This window comes from Fusarium phalaenopsidis, assembly GCF_050370095.1.
Source record: "Fusarium phalaenopsidis strain FUZ10S chromosome Unknown contig_32332, whole genome shotgun sequence".
NCBI lineage: Eukaryota > Fungi > Ascomycota > Sordariomycetes > Hypocreales > Nectriaceae > Fusarium > Fusarium phalaenopsidis.
The window spans coordinates 2,987,972-3,008,109 of record NW_028145391.1 but is presented as its reverse complement, the minus strand read 5'-3'; the positions used below and the strand labels follow the sequence as shown (position 1 = coordinate 3,008,109).

At 53.7% G+C, this 20,138-nt stretch overlaps 10 protein-coding genes across 10 annotated transcripts; 5 read left to right on the top strand and 5 right to left on the bottom strand.

Annotated features, from left to right (window-relative positions):
* Positions 1-69: 69 nt before the first annotated feature.
* LRP88_13923 (chaperonin-containing T-complex alpha subunit TCP1) lies at positions 70-1,933 on the bottom strand (the record flags this gene model as incomplete). The annotated part of the gene is made up of 3 exons (XM_083250279.1): positions 70-1,593; positions 1,648-1,733; positions 1,846-1,933. The coding sequence occupies 3 exons, from the start codon at positions 1,931-1,933 to the stop codon at positions 70-72; spliced, it is 1,698 nt and encodes a 565-aa protein (XP_083094613.1).
* Positions 1,934-2,525: 592 nt separating this feature from the next.
* Positions 2,526-4,246, top strand: LRP88_13922 (proline--tRNA ligase; the record flags this gene model as incomplete). The annotated part of the gene is made up of 2 exons (XM_083250278.1): positions 2,526-2,950; positions 3,004-4,246. The coding sequence occupies 2 exons, from the start codon at positions 2,526-2,528 to the stop codon at positions 4,244-4,246; spliced, it is 1,668 nt and encodes a 555-aa protein (XP_083094612.1).
* A 260-nt stretch (positions 4,247-4,506) lies between these two features.
* On the bottom strand, positions 4,507-5,649 carry LRP88_13921 (uncharacterized protein; the record flags this gene model as incomplete). The annotated part of the gene is made up of 1 exon (XM_083250277.1): positions 4,507-5,649. One exon carries the CDS (start codon positions 5,647-5,649, stop codon positions 4,507-4,509), a length of 1,143 nt encoding a protein of 380 aa, XP_083094611.1.
* Positions 5,650-6,475: 826 nt separating this feature from the next.
* On the top strand, positions 6,476-7,284 carry LRP88_13920 (DNA replication protein PSF2; the record flags this gene model as incomplete). Its single annotated transcript, XM_083250276.1, has 2 exons — positions 6,476-6,589; positions 6,640-7,284. 2 exons carry the CDS (start codon positions 6,476-6,478, stop codon positions 7,282-7,284), a joined length of 759 nt encoding a protein of 252 aa, XP_083094610.1.
* A 215-nt stretch (positions 7,285-7,499) lies between these two features.
* LRP88_13919 (uncharacterized protein) lies at positions 7,500-9,365 on the bottom strand (the record flags this gene model as incomplete). Its single annotated transcript, XM_083250275.1, has 1 exon — positions 7,500-9,365. The coding sequence occupies one exon, from the start codon at positions 9,363-9,365 to the stop codon at positions 7,500-7,502; it is 1,866 nt and encodes a 621-aa protein (XP_083094609.1).
* A 1,398-nt stretch (positions 9,366-10,763) lies between these two features.
* On the top strand, positions 10,764-12,055 carry LRP88_13918 (putative aminopeptidase; the record flags this gene model as incomplete). The annotated part of the gene is made up of 3 exons (XM_083250274.1): positions 10,764-10,940; positions 11,003-11,740; positions 11,792-12,055. The coding sequence occupies 3 exons, from the start codon at positions 10,764-10,766 to the stop codon at positions 12,053-12,055; spliced, it is 1,179 nt and encodes a 392-aa protein (XP_083094608.1).
* Positions 12,056-12,380: 325 nt separating this feature from the next.
* On the bottom strand, positions 12,381-14,054 carry LRP88_13917 (Gar1/Naf1 RNA binding region-domain-containing protein; the record flags this gene model as incomplete). The annotated part of the gene is made up of 1 exon (XM_083250273.1): positions 12,381-14,054. One exon carries the CDS (start codon positions 14,052-14,054, stop codon positions 12,381-12,383), a length of 1,674 nt encoding a protein of 557 aa, XP_083094607.1.
* Positions 14,055-14,506: 452 nt separating this feature from the next.
* On the top strand, positions 14,507-16,513 carry LRP88_13916 (dolichyl-P-Man:Man(6)GlcNAc(2)-PP-dolichol alpha-1,2-mannosyltransferase; the record flags this gene model as incomplete). Its single annotated transcript, XM_083250272.1, has 4 exons — positions 14,507-14,574; positions 14,631-14,889; positions 14,949-15,368; positions 15,419-16,513. 4 exons carry the CDS (start codon positions 14,507-14,509, stop codon positions 16,511-16,513), a joined length of 1,842 nt encoding a protein of 613 aa, XP_083094606.1.
* Positions 16,514-16,710: 197 nt separating this feature from the next.
* LRP88_13915 (uncharacterized protein) lies at positions 16,711-18,190 on the bottom strand (the record flags this gene model as incomplete). Its single annotated transcript, XM_083250271.1, has 6 exons — positions 16,711-16,726; positions 16,774-17,302; positions 17,353-17,405; positions 17,485-17,577; positions 17,627-18,130; positions 18,180-18,190. The coding sequence occupies 6 exons, from the start codon at positions 18,188-18,190 to the stop codon at positions 16,711-16,713; spliced, it is 1,206 nt and encodes a 401-aa protein (XP_083094605.1).
* Positions 18,191-18,592: 402 nt separating this feature from the next.
* LRP88_13914 (uncharacterized protein) lies at positions 18,593-19,993 on the top strand (the record flags this gene model as incomplete). The annotated part of the gene is made up of 1 exon (XM_083250270.1): positions 18,593-19,993. One exon carries the CDS (start codon positions 18,593-18,595, stop codon positions 19,991-19,993), a length of 1,401 nt encoding a protein of 466 aa, XP_083094604.1.
* Between the last annotated feature and the right edge of the window lie 145 nt (positions 19,994-20,138).

The following is a 20,138-nucleotide window of genomic DNA, read 5'->3' as shown; positions in this document are numbered from 1 at the left end:
ACTACACATGAACAGACAATTGCCAGCTTTTGAATTCTATACCTGACCCTGTCCGAACTCATTATTCATCTAATGGCCATGTCCGTCATCCGCCGGCTGCTCAGGATCCAACTTGATCAGGGTATCAATGCGCATGATGCTGATGCAGGCCTCAACGGCACTCTTGAGCTGCCGGATCTTGCTGATGCTGGGCTCCAGCACGCCAATCTTGATCTCGTCCACGACCTTGCCGCGCGCGAGGTCCAGGCCGTAGTTCTTGTAGCCCTTCTTGCGCGCAATCGTCTTCTCGTCCTCGCTTCCGTCGCCCTCCTGGATGCGCTGCGACAGGGCGTGCCTTGATCGCAGCTGTGCCACGAGCTCGGCGGCATCCTTGGCGGCGTTGACGGCCAGGGTCTTGGGGATGACGAGGAGGGACTGCGCAAACTCACCGATGGCAAGTTGTTCCCGAGAGCCGACAGTGCCGGCAAACTCCTCAAGGTAGATGTGGAGGGCAGTCTCAACAGCACCACCGCCAGGAACGATGCTTCCACTCTCAAGAGTTCGCTTCACAGCGCACAGAGAGTCGTGGACGGAGCGCTCCATCTCGTCGAGGGTGAAGTCGTTAGGGCCACGGAGAATGCAAGAGGCAGAAGAGTGAGCCTTGGTACCCTTGATCAGGATGCACTCGTCGTCCGAGATGCGCTCCTGGACAACCTCCTCGGCATAACCCAGGTATGAAGGATCAAACTTCTCGTCGCCATTCAGGTCAGAGAGAGTGCTGAGAAGAGTGGCACCAGTCGCTCGTGCAATTCGTCGGAGATCCTCCTTCTTGCATCTTCGCACACCCATAGCACCCTTCTCAACAAATGTCTTCAGCACGAGGTCGTCAATACCCTTGGTGGTCAAGATAACGTTGGCTCCCGCCTTCAGGATCATCTCTACCCTCTCAAGAATCATGCCCGACTCACGAGCTCGGATCTGCTCCAGCTGTTGGGGATCGTCCACGGTGATCTGAACACCGAGCTTCATGCGCTCCTTTTGTAGGTTCATATCCAGAACAGCAATCTTGGCATCCTGAATCCGTGTAGGCATCGCTTGTGAAGCAACGGTGCAGTTCAGGGCGTAACCCTTGACCAGGACCGACTCCAGAGTGCTCTTGCCGTGGGCCTTGAGGATGTTGACGGCCTTGACGGGGTATTTGACCTCATTTCGGTTGTTGGTAGACTTGACAGCCTGCATAGCATCGACAACCATGTCGGCAAAGAAGTCGGAGTCGGCACCAATAATCTTGCTGGACATGGAGGTCTTGGCGATGTTGATGAGCGATTCCCGACCGAGGTCATCGACCTTGGTGCTGATGTTCTCGTTGAGGTACTTGACAGCTTCTCGCAGGGCAAGTCGGTAACCGGTAATAATGGTGGTAGGGTGTATTCGGTTCTTCATGAGCTCGTTTCCTCGTCGCAGAAGCTCGGCGGCGATCAGGACAACAGAGGTGGTGCCGTCACCGACCTCCTTGTCTTGTTGTTGCGCAAGGTCGACGAGGATCTTGCCGGCGGGGTGCTCGACATCGAGAAGGCTGAGAATCGTGGCACCATCGTTGGTGACAGTAACATCCTAGTGCAGTGTGAGAAGGATGCTCGAGGGCGACAGGGGATCGGAGTTGCCTACGCCAATATCGTCCACCATCATCTTGTCGAGGCCGCTGGGGCCGAAGGAACTCTTGACAACATTTGCGATCGCTTGGGTAGCAAGAACTGCGCCGTGTCAGTATGTGTCGTCTTGATATTACCAATATCAAACATCGGTCTCGATGCTTCCCCCACTTCCCCCCGAACACCTAGCAGAAAGGCGGGACAAGACACATACCGTTTTGGTCTCTAATATCAGAACCAGAGATCTTCTGGCCACCCAGGAAAAGGGTGCCGTTTCGGGGCTGCTCGAACAGGGCGGCCATGGCTGCAGCTATCGGTAGCGTTGACGGGGAATGGCGGCTTCGTCAACGTGGGGAGGGAGAGAGAGGGCTTGCGAAGCGTCAGGAAATTCTGCCCAGGCTACCAGAAGCTGTGAAGCTCCGTACGCTGGCCTGCCCCTCCGACTTTTTTCCCCGGAGGCCCGGTTGTTCCGGCGCCGGGTACAGCGCTGTGCGTTGGACGTTGGCTCTGAGCAAGGGCAGTTGACAGAAGATAGCACGGACCACCTGAACCCCTGGCTCCTGCCCTGCTGTCGGTGCAGCTCAGCGGCTGTTGGTGCCATTGGCTGGGCGCGTGTCAGGCCTGAATTTTTGGCTAGTGGTGCCGTGCCCCTCCTTCCTTCCCGCACGACTCTCCCTTGACTGCGAGTGCGGGGCACAGAGTCATGTCCGACCTCGACTTCGACTCACACTCCGAAGCATTTCTTCTTTCTTCTCCCCCCAAGATTCGCTCCGGTCCAGTTATTTCCGTATTTTCACGGACCTTCAAGGCTGCTCTCGGCTGACTATAAAGCCTGAATCTTCTATTCTAGCTTTCCTCTTCATCTTCACTTCAACACCCGATTTTCGCATCACAATGGACGGCGCCGCCCCCGAACAGTCTAAGAGCGCCTTGAAGAAGGCCGAGAAGCAGGCCCGCCTCGCCGCCGAGAAGGCTGCAAAGGCCGCCAAGCAGGCTAGCCTTCCTGTCGTTGGAGGCAAGAAGACAGACGACATCATCGGCATCACTGTTTCTAAGGCCGAGAATTTCCCACAATGGTACCAGGAGGTTGTCCTCAAGGCCGAGATGGTCGAGTACTACACCGAGATCTCGGGTTTCTTCGTTCTCCGTCCTCTCGCCATGCACATCTGGAATGAGATCCGAAAATGGTTCCAGGCCCATATCGAGGAGATGGGTGTCGACGAGACCAACTTTCCCATGTTCCTTTCCTCCAAGTCGCTCGAGAAGGAGAAGGATCACGTCGAGGGTTTCGCCCCTGAGCTGGCTTGGGTTACCAAGGCGTAAGTGCTTCATCGGGAGCCCTTCTGATATACTCATACTTACTTATGAACAGTGGCGACAAGGACCTCGAGGTTCCCGTTGCAGTTCGTCCTACCTCCGAAGCCGTCATGTACCCCTACTACTCCAAGTGGATTCGCAGCCACCGAGACCTTCCCCTCCGCCTCAACCAGTGGAACTCTGTCGTCCGCTGGGAGGCTAAGCAAACTACCCCTTTCCTTCGAACTCGAGAGTTCCTCTGGCAGGAGGGTCACACTGCTCATCTGACTGAGGAGCTTGCTGGCGTTGAGGTGCTGGAGATCCTTGAGCTCTACGCAGGTGTCTACGAGAAGCTTCTTGCCGTCCCTGTCGTTCGTGGCCGAAAGACCGAGAATGAGAAGTTCGCTGGTGGTTACTACACTACTACTGTGGAGGGCTACATTCCTTCCAACGGCCGTGGTATTCAGGGCGCTACCTCGCACGCCCTCGGCCAGAACTTCAGCAAGATGTTCGATATCACCGTTGAGGATCCCCACAACAAGGGCTCTCACATCCACGTCTGGCAGAACTCTTGGGGTCTGTCGACCCGTGTCATTGGCGTCATGGTCATGATTCACGGTGACGACAAGGGTCTCGTCCTTCCTCCCCGTGTCGCCAAGACCCAGGCTATCATCATCCCCGTCGGTATCAACAAGAACACCACCCCCGAGGCCCGCAAGCAGCACGAGGAGCAGGTTGATGAGATCCGAGCCACCCTCAAGAAGGCCGGTGTCCGTGTCGAGTCGGACTGGCGGGAGGGTTACACTCCTGCTTGGAAGTTCAACGACTGGGAGCTGAAGGGTGTTCCCGTCCGACTGGAGTTTGGTCCCAAGGACGCTGCTAAGGAGGTTGTCAGCTATGCTCGACGTGACACTGGTGAGAAGGGCACCATCCCCATTGCCGATATTGCCACCAAGATCCCTGAGCTTCTCGACACCATCCACGACGACATGTACAACAAGGCTGAGACTGCCTTCCGGGAGCACCGCCTCAAGATCACCAACTGGGACGAGGTCCTCCCTGCCCTCGACAGCAAGAACGTTGTTCTCATTCCTTTCTGCGGTGAGCCCAAGTGCGAGGACCGCATCAAGGAGCTTACCACCCGTGCCGACGACCAGTCTGATGTCCCCGACAGCCAGAAGGCCGCCACTATGGGCATGAAGAGTCTTTGTGTTCCTTTCGAGCAGCCCGAGGGTATTGTCCCTGGCGAGACCAAGTGTCTCAACCCCGAGTGTGAGGGCAAGGCGGATAAGTGGACCATGTTCGGACGAAGCTACTAGAGGAGATGAATGGGAATTTCTAGTCAGGGAGCGGGAAGGCGTTGGCCTGGCATGTTTATGATACACCTGTGATTACGGCTTGATGTGATGTGATTATGAAAAGGGGAGCGGGCGGGAGTGGAAAATGGGAACAACACGTAGAACAGAAGATAGATCGTAGAGATGACGAATGCTTATGAATCTCGTTGGTCTACCTAACACCTCTTGTCTATTCTTTTCCAAGTCTATTGTGGCCAATTCCCAATAATAAGCTACCAGGCTTAGCACCAAGCAAACTTCTCATTGGCAACCCACTCAACCTCCTCGATTGAGTTCTCTCCGAACCAATGCATGCTGGCAAGGTTCTCACTCTCTCTGACGATAAACTTGGCTCCAAGCTCCTGAATCCCTTCAGTCACCCGTCGGATCCGATCCTCGGGGTTCCAGATCTCCACCTTGGAGCACAACCACTCGGCAGCTTCCTTCTGAGCAGCGTTCCCAATGGCTCGGAGACCAACAGCAAGCGCTTCGTCTGAGATGCTCTCATCCTCAATCACCAAGCGGATGACGTGAATAGTATTCTTCTCTGGCTTCTCCAGGCCTCCGTAAAAGCTTCGGGTCCAGATCGCCCAAATTCTCGAGTTGGGAGCGTCGGGGGGCGTGTAGATTGCGCCGTGGGTAGAAGGAATACGAGAGAAGATATGCTTGCACATGAAGTTCTCGCGGTGAAGGTGCCACCTAAGGGTTGTGAGGTCGGGTAGTACAGCAGCGCGGATCTGAGAGGATGAGGAGGCAATCTTGTTTCGGATGAGCTTATCATCTCGGTCTGCCAGCGCGGGGAGGTCATCCACGGTGATGAGCTTCAGGGCCGAGTTGGACGTTGACTCGTTCTTGGTGGCTGGGAGCTCGAGGTATGTGCTCTCAAAGGGCTTCCATCCAACGGCATTGTAAAACTTCTTGCCTACGTCTGACCAAAGAACTGAGAAGTCGGCATCTCCTTGGTTCTTCTGCTGTCTGCCTCGGAGTTCCTCCGCGAGCAAGGACATCATCTTGCTAGCGTATCCCTTTCCTCGGCACTCGACAAAGGTAAAGACGCTGGCCACACCATAGGCAGTACCCTCTCTAACAGCGCCCTCCTTGCTAGACACAAGAGCTCTCTTCTTGTATGTCTCGCAGGAAGACAGGATTGGGCGGCCATCAACGGGAAGGTTGCCGTCAGTCAAGATCCAGCTGGTGACACCACCGTCCCGAGCAAGAGGAGCTTCCAGGTTGTCATCCTCACGACGGATATAGTCTTCAATCGTAAGAGCAGGGCCCCAATGGGGGTGGGTGGCCTTCCAGACGCGGAGGCGCTCCTCGGAGGTGGGGTTTGCGAGGATGAGGGATGGGGAGGAGACAGGCGGGAGGTCCTTGTGGGAGGCCATGATTGGATTGTTAAGTAGTGACTGTAGCTTCAGGAGAGAAGTGACTAGTACAATTGGTGTTAGTGAAAAGTAGCATCTCACTCAATGATTTACTTATACTCTGGTCTCGATGTTGGCCGCGCCCTTTACACGGCGGCCCCACATCGGAGGTGGGGGACCGACGCTACCCTGCACACGCCGATGACGCACTCGGTCAAGCAGAAAAGGGCCATCAGGTGTTTTATCATGGATGTATAGATGACATGAGTTGTTGAAAATGTATAGATGCATCTTCACGTGTTGCTTGGGAGAGGGTAAGCTTGAATGGTCCTCGGCTGACCTACTACATGTACTTGGAGTACAGAGTGGTACATTGGGCAAGACAGTGTCAAGTCACATTTGACAGCTGAAGGGCGCGTTTATAACGGTTCTAGAATGTTCGTGTTTAATGGGGAACAATAAACCGTCAAACGTATGAAACAAAACGGGATTATCTACCTCGTTCTTTGACAAACATCTGAGTTTATACTTCAGGTGTAAGAGGAGAGCAGAACACTTGACCACCGGCCGTTATAAAAGCTTCAGCAAAATTGAAGCAGTTGACAATTTTCATGTTCAGGATAAAGATCTCAAGGTCTCTCAAGACAAAGCCGGCGAAATGAGAAATGATTGCTCAAGTCACAGATCGAGTCCAATCGACAATAGATAGAATGGATGGCTGCAGCCATGGTGGGGTTGACTCGGTCAATGCAACATCCAACGCGAAGAGGGGCAGCTTTTTGTAGCTTGTGAAATTCCTCCATCAACTCAACTTGACCAACTTCAGACCTCGAAATCGTCGACCGAAATGGCATTGCCGCTACCCTCAGGGTTGATCCCCTCCGAGGTCGCTTTTCTGTGCGAAATGGAGCTCGTCACCGTAGTTCCCCGTCAGCGCCTCGAGAGCATTGATCTTCTTGGTGTGAGCGCGCCCCCGTCGCGTTGATGCTTGGCTTCTGACCTCGTGCACAGGGCTCAACACCGACTCTTCGACCGCCGCATCGAAGTAATTTGCCGCTATGGCTTGCAATCCTACTCAAGAAGCAGAGACGAGCGAATATCGTACCTCCGCCTTGGCTCCATCCCGACTCGTTGCGCGACATCATCAATCACGAAATCAATATCGACCCCAAGGGCTGGGCGCCGCCCCCACCACCACCTGTGCGAGCGGACGGCCAAGGAAATGCGCGAAGATTAAACCCGTTTGGAATGGATGATACTGTTTTGTCACCACCGTTTTTGCCGTCTTGCACCTCAGAAGCACCTCCAGGAGCCTTGCCCTACCACTGGTTTGAGGTCGCAGAGATGCTCCTCGCACACGCCCAAGATGACATCACATCCTCATCCGAGGTGCGGTCTCTTCTACGTGACTTGCAGGAGGTGAGAGCTGCCAAGATGCGGTCTAGTACGGCTCAGCTGGAGAGCGGCGTGGATGGCGTCATGAGTTTGCGAGGAGTGGGCGCTATGGAGCTTGCGGAGAGCAGAGGCTTTGTCATTGGTGTTGTTGAGGGAGTGAGAAAGATTGGTGCGAGTGTGGAAGTGTCACGAAGAGAGGAAGATGAAGAACGTGGCGGTCGGGAGTCTGATGAGGCGAGCGACGAGGACATGGGACTATGAGCCCAGACTCCGCGTGGCCATTTTTAATCCACGAGCAAGACGCAAAAGCATGGGAGGTATTGGAAAGGCGAGAAGTGTAAGTCAAAACCAGTTATTATCCTCTCTATGAACTCCCAGTTTAATGATATAACGAACACCAAGTCTAATTATTCAAAGCAAGCAGAAGCAACCCATGAACTCCAATCCGATGCACACCCAGATCCTTCACCCTTCTTTCAACCTGACTCTGCCATCTTCTTCGTCAGAGCCAGCTTCTCCTTGGCGATCCGAGCAGGATGGGTTCGTATCTTGCCCCCACGGGGAGCGATTGGTTCAATCACCGGCTTTGGACTATGCTCGAATCCCAGTGCCGTTCCCAAATACCCCTTGCGGATGTCATAGTTGGCCGTCGCAGCCACCTCAGCGTCTACCTCATCCTGTCTCTTGAAGAAATGGGACCAGGCCTTGTGCCAGTCGGCGTGACACTCGTGGCAGAATTGGTCGTGTTGGCAGCCGTGGACCTTTTGGCAATCGGGGCCAAACCTATGGTACTGCTCATACCAGTCATAGTGCAGACGCGGTCTCTTGCCAGACCCGTAGAGCCCCGGAATCTCGCTGTCGAAATCAGCTGGGGCCTCAATAGGTGTTAGAACCTTTGGGCTCGCGTTGTCAGTGGTGATGCTTACATTCTGGGTCTCCAGGAAGGCAAGCCCGGGGATCTTGGTAGTGGTAAGCACCGGTGAAGGGATCGGGTTGATGTCGCTCTGCTCGGTGACGGGGATATCGTACGTTGGGGAGTAGAAAATATCCTCCTCCTCCTCCTCAACGCGGTCGAGCATTTGGGGCGCGATATCGCTCTGGTCATCATCGTAGGGAAGACTGAACGTGCGAGAGAAGGAGATAGGCTCCTCCATTCGGGGCTTCTTGATTGCCTGGGGATCGCTGCCGTCGTCTTTAGATCGTCGTCGCTTACGGAGAGACTCACCAGCGCAGCCGGCCCGGGTGCGACGTGTGGTTGCCCGAGGTAGTTGGTCCTCGCCATCGTCGGAGAATGTTGGTGGGTTGGAATCACCTGCCACGGCAACGATGCTACCGGCCTTGTCGACGGTAGTCAACCTGACATCTTCCGGACTGGGCTTCCTTGTGGGTGGCTCACTAAATCGGCTCGAAAGCCAATTCCGAAACTCGAAACCTTGGACAGCGTTACTAGGAAGAAGGGGACAGCTCTTGATCGTTTCGATGCCGTCCTCCATCGGAGTGCCCTCGCTGGCATCTGAGGCAGGGGTAGGGCAAGGGACCCGAGGTGGAAGTCTTTCACGGGACTCGGGTTGGTTTGGTGTACCCCGAATGGGGGGACTAGGCCGAGGCTGGCTGGCCGAACCCAGGTCATCATCTCCCAAAGGTGCACTGGCACCGGCACCGGCACCGGCACCGGAGGGACCAGAGCCGGAGTGATCCGAGTGGTGAGAAGCACCAGAATGGTGGGAGGCACCCGAGGACAAGAGGGGTCCGCGAGAGAGAGGGGAGGCTGAGGAGCCGTAGGTGGCATGGCCACTCTCGAGTCCAGAAGACGAAGACTGGCTTGGAGAATTGAGGGGCACGCCGCCATCTGAATCTGGGTCCGAAGAGCTCTCGGACGGGGATCGCGAAGTCAGGGGCACACCATCCGAGTCGGAGGAGCTTGAGGAGGAGGACCGAGGGTGAAGGGGCACTCCGCCGTCTGAATCCGGATCGGACGAGCTTGAGGACGTGGATCGAGAATGAGAAGAAGAAGCGACCGATGCGGGGGAAAGGGCAGGAACCTTCTTTTTCAGCTGGGCACGCTTCGCAGCCTTGACATTATCAGTCGGAGACTCGGGAGTCTCGCCCCTGTGCCGAAAGATGATCTTCTTCTTGCGACGAAGCTTCCTGACCACATCATCAAAGATGATGTTCTCGGGATCTGTCGAAAGGGGGTCAACGGCTCGTCCACGATGATCGAGACCAGTCATGAGGTGAGGGGCATTGCTGAGCTTCGAGCGAGCCCGGGTCTGCCGTAAGGGCGTATCGGGCGGAGTGACGATTGCAGGCTGGCCAGCTGATGTGTTCCTTCTGGAAGGCATTGTGATGGTTAAGGGGGAAAGGAACCAGTGTTTTGGGTATAGATTGTAGGAAAATGTGAGTTGCCAGAACTCGGCTGTTGCTATATGCTTTTGATGGTGAGCTGTGCGATGATCTGAGATTGAGTGATGAACGACATCTTTTATGACTGATTTGAAGCACACGAATATGCTCCCCAAGTCTGCTCATTGTTAGCACCGTTTGGAGTTTCTTTCTCCCAAACAAAGGTCATAACCCCTTGAGCCCATAATGAAAGGCGTCGGTAGACCACGAACACCAAGAAGTCATTGAACAAAACTGTCTTTGGTTGGCGAGCATGGATCTCTCGGTAAACAAAGGTACCTTTCCAGAAACCCTTTTGGGCTTCTTTCGTCCATGTCTTGTTCTCATGGTGCTGCTTTGGAATGAAGAAGGTGAACAAAGACGATTTTGGAAGGGAACTGAAGGGAAGATGAAAAGACTATGCCACATATGCCTTTTTCTTAGACAACAGGGAAGAAAGACATGAATGTGAGATGGTGGCTATGAATGGATGTCAACGAACGAAACGAATATGGTATCTCGTCATGTTCTCTCTTAATATGTGGACAGAAGATGTATATTCTGTGCATGTAGCTCTGAGAAAGGGATCTCTATGGTCGTGTCAATTGTTTCATATCCTCTGTATATATTGAATAGTAACATGTAAGTTGCACTTAGTGGTAGTAGACTTGGCGGAATGCATCCTTTGAAGATGGAAGAAGGTGGCCATTGAGCCTTGGGGTCGTGCTCGACAAAGCTATTGTCAGACATGGAATAAAGAAAGCCATCATGATTGGCCATGAAATGCATTATATCCTCCCACCAATAGGCACATTGATCCATGACTGTTAACATGAGTGCTCCCTCGACAGTTCCCATGATGCCGCACATGGCGCATTGATCCCGGCGATCTGATTGGCCTGTTGATGCTCCACCGTTATCGGCGGCCTCAGGATGTCTCATGGGAACCTCGGTGTGAGATTCCAATAAAGACATGGCAACCTGACAAGTTTAACAAGAGAACAAGAGAGAGAGGAGAGTGATGTTTATCAGAGTACCCGATAGCTAGGTACCTATCCATTCGCCCATGAATCCTACAGATAGGCACATTGTGAGATGCTCGGGTATGGATCTCAGGTCCCCCCGCATAGCAACCGGGTCTCCACATCGTAGCTTCCGGGTGCGTCACACGACCAAGCCATGCCGATGCATGAGCCTAAAACGGCAGGCACCTTACGTGATTGTCATGGTACCTGCTTAAGCTGCCTCCGATCCCAGGCTTCTCCGACAGCTCCTCCATCAACCTCTCTCAACCATCTTTCCTCCTTCATTCCCTTCCCCTAGCATCATCTTCCCTACAACCTATCATCCTAATCAATATGAAGTTCTCGCAAGCCTCTCTTCTGGCGGCTTGTCTGCCCGCCATCTCCGCTCGGTTCATCGAAACCGTCGAGGCCGATAACGTCATTCTCAAGCCTGACGAGCTCTACCTCATCGAGACCGCGCCTGGCAAGACCCAATGGGTTACTGAGGAGCAGAAGTGGGAGCTGCGTCGCGTACGTATACTGTCCTAGGACACGATAGTTGCACGCCGACAAGTCCGCTAATACCTCGATAGAATGGCCAGCGCTTCATGGACATCACTGATACCCCATCGCTCGGTTCCACGCGCCTCAACGCCCAGACCGTCTCCTTCCCCAAGAAGTGCGTCAAGCAGGATGAGGTTGCCGGCCTCTCCAAGAACCTCGAGAAGAAGAACATGAAGACCAATCTCGAAAAGTTGACCAGCTTCCACACCCGATACTACAAGTCGCAGTACGGTCTCCAGTCCTCTGACTGGGTTCTTGAGAAGGTGAACCAGATCATCGAGGACGCTGGCGCCCAGGATACCGTCTACGCCGAGAGCTTCCCCCACACCTGGCAGCAGCACTCGGTCATCGCCACCATTCCCGGTCAGTCTAACAGCACCGTTGTTATCGGCGCTCACCAGGACTCCATCAACCTGTTCCTGCCTTCTATCCTAGCCGCCCCTGGCGCGGATGACGATGGTAGCGGTACTGTTACCATCATGGAGGTGTTCCGTGCTCTCCTCAACTCCAAGGATGTTGTCGATGGCAAGGCTCCCAACACCATCGAGTTCCACTGGTACTCTGCCGAGGAGGGTGGACTGCTCGGTAGCCAGGCCATTTTCCAGTCCTACGAGCAGAGCGGCCGTGACGTCAAGGCTATGCTGCAGCAGGACATGACTGGTTATGTCCAGAAGACCCTTGACGCTGGTCAGCCCGAGAGCGTTGGTGTTATCACCGACTTTGTCGACCCTGGTCTGACTACCTTCATCAAGACCGTCGTTGAGGAGGTTCGTATACCCTTAACCCAATACCACGTCCTTTCGCTAACCTCTATCTAGTACTGCAACATTCCCTGGGTCGAGACCAAGTGTGGCTATGCCTGCTCTGACCATGCTTCCGCCTCCAAGGCCGGCTATCCCTCCGCCTTCGTCATCGAGTCTGCCTTTGAGTACTCCGACCCTCATATCCACACCACCGACGACAACATCAAGTACCTTTCTTTCGACCATATGCTTGAGCATGCCCGCATGACTCTTGGTCTGGTCTATGAACTGGGCTTCTACGATTTCTCTGACAGTTCCGAGGATCGGGGTGATCTCTAGAGGAGTTGATAGATTCCTTGGCGTGTTATTTGGGTTTGCTAGAGGACAAATGCATCCTACGGATCATGTGTCTAGATTATTGGTTATGAGCGACGGGTTTGCATACGAGATTACGTAGATTCAGTTTTAGATGAGCATCACTATCAATTCGAGACCATTTCTATGAACTACAAGTGTGTGCATGCAGCGATGGATTGGGTATTATATCTTGACATTTGATTTGAAATTGTGTTTGCTTTTGTCTATCCCTAAAACCAATACCTCGTGACGAGAACTCCAGCGCCCTGAATGCTTCTTTGGCTTAATATTTGGTAGGCCCTTCTAATTACTGACCTTGACCTCCGTTCCCGTTGTTCGGGGGCTGCTGTTGTCCCCATGGCGACTGACCATTTTGCTGGGCCTGCATAGTAGACATCAAGGCAGCAAAGAAAGCAGGGTTGACAAAGGCTCCGCCGTTCGCTCCCTGTTGACCCTGAGCGTTTGGCCATCCAGGAGGCGGCGGAGGAACAGCTGGAGCGCCAGCAGCGCCGGTGTTTGCTGGGGCAGGAGGTTGAGGCCAGCCGGGAAACTGGAAGCCAAAGTTGGGCACGGCTGGTGCGGCAGCGCCTTGGGATGGAGGCTGGTTGTTGCCCCATTGCGCTGGAGGAGCAGGTTGCTGGTGTTGCTGCTGATGTCCTTGAGGGGGCATTGAGTAGCCATCTCGGGGCTGGTTGAAACCTCCTCGTCCGCCACGGCCGGAACCACGACCTCGTCCTCCTCTGCCACCCCTGAAGTCACCTCGTCGGCCCCGTTGGAAGTTACGGCCAGGTGGTGGCTCATATGTCTCGGTGGTGGGAGGCCCGCTGCCGTAACCTGGCGGTCGAGCGAGGGGCTTATAGGGACCGTCGTCATCGTCGTCGTAGTTGAGACCGCCGTCCGGTCGCGTCTCTTGTCGCAGCGGGTGAGGCTCCCTGCCGGCCTTTGCGTCGTTCTTCTTCCACTTGTCCTTCTTCTTCTGCTTGAGTGCTCGCTTGTACTCGGCCTCCTTCTCGTCATCGGAGAACTCCATCTCGTCGTCACCGACCTCCTCATCGTGGAGGTTGCTGGCGTCGGAGCCCTTCATGTTCTTGAGGGGCTCGGTGAAGACGTATGAGGCGTGATCGACGGGGTAGAAGACCTTGGTGCCGACTTCGAGGTCCAGCTCCTTAATCTCGTCTTCTGATGAGAAGCGAACGGTGTACATGGGCTGGAGAACCTTTCCTATCGTCTCTGAGACAGCGCCAATGACGACCCGCTCAGCAGTGCAGAGAACTGAGCCTGTATCTAGCACCTGGTATTCTCCAGGTGTTATGGCCTTGACGAGCATGATGCTCTCCACGATGTGCTCAATCACTCCCAGCTCCTCGATCTTCATCTCCGGCGTAATGGTGACCTCGGGCTTGGGAATGACCTCTTCTGCTACCTCGTTCTTTGTACGGACTTGTGCAGAGCTGGAACCCTTTCCTCCTCTTTCGCCCTCATCGTCGGAACCTCCCTCAGCCTGCATCAGCAAGCGGGCAGTCTCCTCCACACCCAAGAGTTCATATCCTTCATTATCGGAGTCGTCATCCGAGGAATCAGAGCTGCTCGACTCTGAAGATGATTCGTAAGGGGAGGAGTCGACCTCCCACTCGGGGTTCTCGCCTTGGTCGTTCTGGAGTGGGACGTTCTCGGTAGCCGCCGCAGGAGCTGGTTGCGCGGGCGTGTTGTCGAGACCACCAAGGGCGGCTTCGAGGGCACCAGTAAGGGAAGGTGGGCTTTCGGGTTGATCAATTACCATGGACTCGGGCTCTGCAGCTGCGGGTGTGGATTGGGCCTCGGAGGGCTTTGCTTGCTCGGCGGCGGGTGCTGGTGTCGAGCCTGGGTTCGTGGTCTCGGTGCCTTGAACACTTGCGGCAGCAACAAGGACGTCGGCAGGAAGAGGGGGTAATGTCTCATTTGGCTTGGCCTGGCCAAGGCCTGGAATCTGAAAGCCTGACATGTTCTCGAGGCGGAGCGGTGTTCAGACTGTGTTGACCTTAAAGCATAGAGTGTTGCGACAGGGCGAGTAAAGATTGATGAGAGAGTAAAGAAAGAAACAACAGAAGTGATTCTTTCTAAAAGGTTATAATAAGTGTTGTGAGTAAGAAAAAAGCTGTTTCGATTGAGCGCAAGGCCAGCGCAAAACTTGGAGAGGAAGAAACTGGGTTGCCCAGGAGCGCCAACTTCAAGGACCCTTTAGCGGCCAGGAAAGAAAAAATCAAGGTGAACGATAAGGAGTGGGTCCCGCGATGGCGCTAGTTCATCACCCCACTACCCTTCACCTCGGTGAGAGCCTCGGTAAATTCGTTAGCATGATTGCAAGGGTCTCCATCCATTCTCCCCAACAGTTGAAGCTCCAATCCACCATGACGACAGCATTCCTCACTCTGTAACCGTCATCACTCGACAACAATGGCTCCGAACACGGCGCCGCAGAGGCGGCAGTTTGTGCATCCGTCGGCGAGCCATGCAAAGAAGAAGTAAGATACAGAGCGCTTCTGCTTGAGCTTCTAGGTGCTAACTGGCTTCTTCCTAGGGCTCCCAGCGCCTACTCGATGCAGCCCATCTCTGCCTTTTACTGGTTCCTCGCCGCCGCCCTCGTTTCCGCCTGGTTTGCGCCGATTCAAGACTGCGATGAGACTTTTAACTACTGGGAGCCGACTCACTATCTTTCCCATGGTTATGGTCTTCAGACGTGGGAGTACTCGCCTGACTATGCGATCCGGAGTTGGTTGTATATCGGCCTACACGCTATTGTGGGCAATGTGCGACGACTACTCCCACACTCGACAAAGGTATGAGCGGCTCTTGAAAGAAGTTACCATTGGGAATCAATTGACGATGAACCGATTAGGTTGGCGAATTCTTCTTTATTCGCTTTGGATTGGCCTTTGTGTGCGCCCTCTGCCAGACCGTCCTCTTCTTGGTCACCAGCACAACGCTCAACAGCCGCATTGGTCTCTTCTACCTCATTGCCACTGTAATGAGCCCTGGAAACTTCCACGCGAGCACCGCTTTCCTCCCATCTAGCTTCGCCATGTACCTGGTGACTTTGGGAGCTGCAGCTTTCATGAACTGGCGGGGCGGACTCAAGACCTCCCAGGGCATGTTCTGGTTTGCCGCAGCTGGAATCCTGGGATGGCCATTCGCCTCAGCTCTCTGTGCGCCTTTTATGCTTGAGGAGCTTGTCTTGGTCCTTTTCGGTACCAAGATTGCCTGGTGGGAAGCCTTTGTCCGAGTTGGTCGTGGTGTTGTTTCTGCAATTCTACTCCTGGTAAGATGACCTCAATCATTCGACTAAAATACGACTTACAATCTTTTTAGGCGAGCGATTTCATCGTGAACCTCTTCTTCTACAAGCAAAAGGTTGTCGTGACTTGGAATATCGTCAAGTACAACATCTTCTCATCCAGCAGCGGCCCTGAGCTGTATGGAACCGAGCCCTGGACCTTTTACTTCAAGAACCTGGCCTTGAACTTCAACATCTGGTTCATCCTCGCTCTTGCGGCATTGCCTCTGTTCATTCTCCAGAAGATCATTTCCCCTTCCGCTCAGGGATTCCAGTCTGGTCTGCGAACTATTGTGTTCCTCGCCCCCTTCTACATGTGGCTCGGCATCTTCAGCTCGCAGCCGCACAAGGAGGAGAGATTCATGTACCCGGCGTATCCTTTCCTCGCGCTTAACTCTGCCATCTCTCTGCACATGATCCTCACCGCTCTGGGTAATTCTAACCCCAAGACACTGATTGGAAAGATCCCGGCGCGCCTGAAGCTCTTCTTCGTCACCATTGCCATGATCCTGTCAGTTGATGTCGCCCTCTTCCGAGTGTACGGTATTTGGTCAGCGTACTCTGCACCTATGAGCATCTACTCTCCTCTTTGGGAGGGCGCCGAGGGAGCAGCGCCCCTGGGCCGCGAAGAGGACACGGTTTGCCTTGGAAAGGAGTGGTACCGCTTCCCTTCATCCTATTTCCTCCCCAGAGATATCCACGCCAAGTTTGTTCGCTCCGAGTTCCGTGGTCTCCTCCCTGGCGAGTTCTCTGAGGCTGAGACCGGCTTTGGGTTCTGGAGCGGCACTTGGCTGCCCACAACTGGCATGAACGACCAGAATGAGGAGGATGTGGGCAAGTACACGGAGCTTCGTGCGTGCTCGTTCCTTGTCGACACGCAGTATCCTGAGCGGAGGGACCCTCTGCCGCCAAATGAGCCCGACTACATCGCCGACCAGGAGAACTGGGAGATTGTTAAGTGCGAGCCATTCCTCGATGCCGCGAATACGCATTTGCTGGCGAGGACTTTGTGGATCCCTGATCTCAAGGCCATTCCGGATCACTTGAAGAGAAAATGGGGCCGACACTGCTTGTTGCAACGGAAGAAGCCTTCTACAGAAGAAGCACCTGAGCAACCCGCGGACAACTAAGCGTTTTCGCATCTCAGCGCTGAAAATGCCATGCAACAAAGAATGTATTCATCATAGAGGCCAGAGGTGTCATTGAATAGAATTAGACGACTGTATGTATATCATGTCAAGTTGACTGGATACGCACTACCCGTTTAAAGACGAGCTCAAGCCTAACATGCTTGCAACGTAAGAATATCTCAGTGGGCTACCTTCCATCAGGTACCAAGCGCCCTGTCAATTTCAGCTCCCATTGCGCACGGCAACTGTGGGATGTGTACCCCTTTGTCATGCCAATACGAAGGGTATCATACTTGGATTGCCTGGGGTCCGTGATGCCTGGATGACATTTCCGAAAGATAGCATCCCACTCATCCTTGGAGCGGAGTTTGGCGTTGTGCATGGCCATGACGGTGACATCTCGCCTTCGATATGCCTTGTCTACATGAGGCTCAAAGGTGCCTGGCGGAGGAGACAAGAGGTCATTCACCAGGATCACGGAGTTCTTGGACCTTCTCGTAGCGACGAGTAGATTGCTGAGGATGCAGATTACCTCCCTATCTGGCAGGTTCCAGAGTATCGACTTGAAGAGGTAGACGTGAGGAGTCTCTGATTCGTCCTCGAGCGCGAATTGGCTGATGTCTTTTGGGAGCTGCTGGACCTCGAGCTCTAACGTAGGGAACTTTTCTGGAAGGAACCGTGATGCTGTTTCTGGCGTGCGAACAAGGTCTATGACGGTTCTGGGGCAAGTTGCCTTTTCGAGGTTTTCGCTGAACCAGGCCTCGAGGAGTTGGTTTCCGGGATCCAGAACTATTGGTGTTAATGGGCATGTTGGGATTTTTGGTCTTGACAAAACTCACAATCTGCGACGCTTTGCATCGCAGCAGCAAACCTGGCACCATTTTCAGGATGACTACTGTGCCAGTTATACATCGACTGTCCGAATCTGGAACCGTCAACGTCTTGTTCTTGAGTTTATGTGTGACACTCACGCATGTTTAAAGGCAGAGTGGCCTGCCCAGGTAGGGTTGGGCTTCTTGAGTGAGTTTGCGAGATGAGTACTCGCTACTCTCGTTTCAAAGAGTCTGATTTTTCATCAGCATAGACACTGCTTAAACATTTCAGAATACTCACTGGAATCCGATAAAGGCCTTTAGGCCGGGATCTTGAACCAGCTCGCGCGAGATCACGCCATGACGAAAGACCTGTTCTGAGGACTCGAGGAGTATCTGGTCACATGCCGCAAGTCGTAGCATGGGGAGTAGCTTGTCCCTTGGTATCCCAGTCTTTTCCGAGAGCTCAGCAAGAGTCGCTTGGCCATCTAGGGGAATCTCATCCAAGACACGGCACTCAAGAAGGCAGTAAAGCGCGCCTTTGTCCCAGTTGGATGCAACAAACTCATGCAAGAAGTCTTGCGGGCCTCGAAGTGTCCTGCTCAGCTTCTGGATGAGACCGAGCAGCTTGGACTGGCTCCTCTCAATATCGGAGCCACGAGGTGGATGATTCCATAACAGCGCCTCAGGACTCTCATCTTTCCCGTCCTCGAATAGTAGCCCCTCCAGCAGGTCGGCCTCTTTGACAATCTCCCGGGAGAGGGGGTTAATGTCTTTCGGATCCATGGTGGCATACGCCAGCAGCCTGTGTTCAAGTCGTGAACCTGGACTCTGTCAGGGTTTAGGAATTTCACTGCTGAAGCATTGCAGGCTGTTTTGCATCTTGTATGACCGAGAAACCAATAATTCAATTCTCGCCCTGCGCGTCGGAGCGGGAATATCTGTCTTCTTTATTCGGTTCCGTGAAGCCAGATATTGAACCGGCTCCCGACCTCCGGCTGTCAACCAGTGATGCCCAACATTCATGAAGTTGCGGTCAAGATGAAGCTTGATGGGCCGTATCACTGCAGAGGCGTAATGCTTCACGACAATGTTGCAGCTGGGCTTATGCAGAGCCGCGAGAATGACATCCCGAGAGCGACTGAGAATAGGGGTGTCACTGCATAGAAAAGCATCAAAACAGGCCTCGTCACCGGCCATATTTCTCACCATAGTCATCCGCTTGTCATCATTCCTTTCCAAGTCCCTGCAGCACCATCCATTCAGCATGAGACCGCTCGTTACATTGTCACTCTTTGCCGGCCTCGGCCTTGCCACTGCTGACGTTGCCTCTGCGAGGTCGACCAACGGCCCTAGTCGAACTATTCACAAGGATGTCGTCGTCATCGGGGGAGGATCTTCTGGAACGTTTGCAGCTGTCAAACTGCGGAGGATGGGCAAGAAGGTTGCCCTCATCGAGAAGGGCGACCTTCTTGGAGGTCATACCGTGACCTATCAGGTCCCTGACACCAACATCACCATCAACTATGGTGTTATTGGTTATGGTGACGAGCAAGTCACCAGAGACCAGTTTGCCAGCTTCGATATCCCCATTGTCAACTTCCCAATACCCGAGGGTGGCTTTGGGCCTACAAGCTACGTCGACTTCAGCAATGGCCGCACTCTCAAGAACTTGAACTTCTCGATGGATCTGTCAGGGATTCGAGAGCAGACAGACAAGTACCCATACCTATACTACTCGACTCGCCTCCCTGATCCGGTCCCAAAGGATCTTCTCCTCCCCTTTCGAGACTGGGTGAAGAAGTACAAGTTGGAGGAGACCACCTACAACGTGTTCTCTCACCTTCAAGGTCTCGGAGACCTGCCGAATCTGGCAACGCTGTACGTTCTCAGGTATCTCAACAACGGGTACTTGGAGGTCATGAGCCCTGAATCTAAGGGGGCTCTCGTTCCCGTGCGTGGGAATAACTATGAGCTCTACGAGAAGTCACACAAATACCTTGGCTCTGATGTTTTTGTGAGCTCTACAGTCTCTGAGGCTCGCCGTGACTCAAAGGGAGTTCGGCTCAGAGTTAAGACCCCGGATGGTGTCGTGAACATCAGAGCAAAGAAACTTCTCATCACGATCCCGCCTATGGCGCGAAACATGGAACCATTCGGACTAAGTGATAGAGAGGAAGAGCTCTTCTGCAAGTTCACTGCAACGGGATGGTATGTCGGCATTGTTCGAGCTGAAGGTCTTCCTGAGGGCTTTTGGTACCAGAATGCGGATCCAGATGCTCCATGGAATCTCCCCCAACTCCCGGCGCTGTTTGAGATGTCTCCTACTCAAGCACCAGACCTCTATGCAGTTCGCTACAGCTCCGACGAGGACATGCCCGACTCGGCCGTCAAAGAGGATATGCTGCGTACCTTTGACAGAGTCAAGTTCTCCGTTATTGGAAACAACACAGAGAAGTTTGAGCCTACCGCGCTGCTGGCGTACTCGAGTCACGCTCCCTTTGACCTGCACGTCCCAGTAGATGAGATTTCAAACGGCTTCTACAGTAAACTTGACGATCTCCAAGGCTACAAGAGTACCTGGTACTCTGGTGCCACTTTTGTCTCGCATTCGACGGGTGCTTTGTGGAACTTTACAGATCATCTCGTGGAAAAGATGTACGAGTGAAGTGCTCAAATCGCTGCTTTGAACGTTGGTCACTGTCCTTAATTAGTCTCTAATGAGTGGGCTTTGTCTTAATTATTCTGTTAATTTCTTTGGTCTACATTTCTTGACCCTTCTCTTCGATATTGGAACGGTCGTATAATTCACT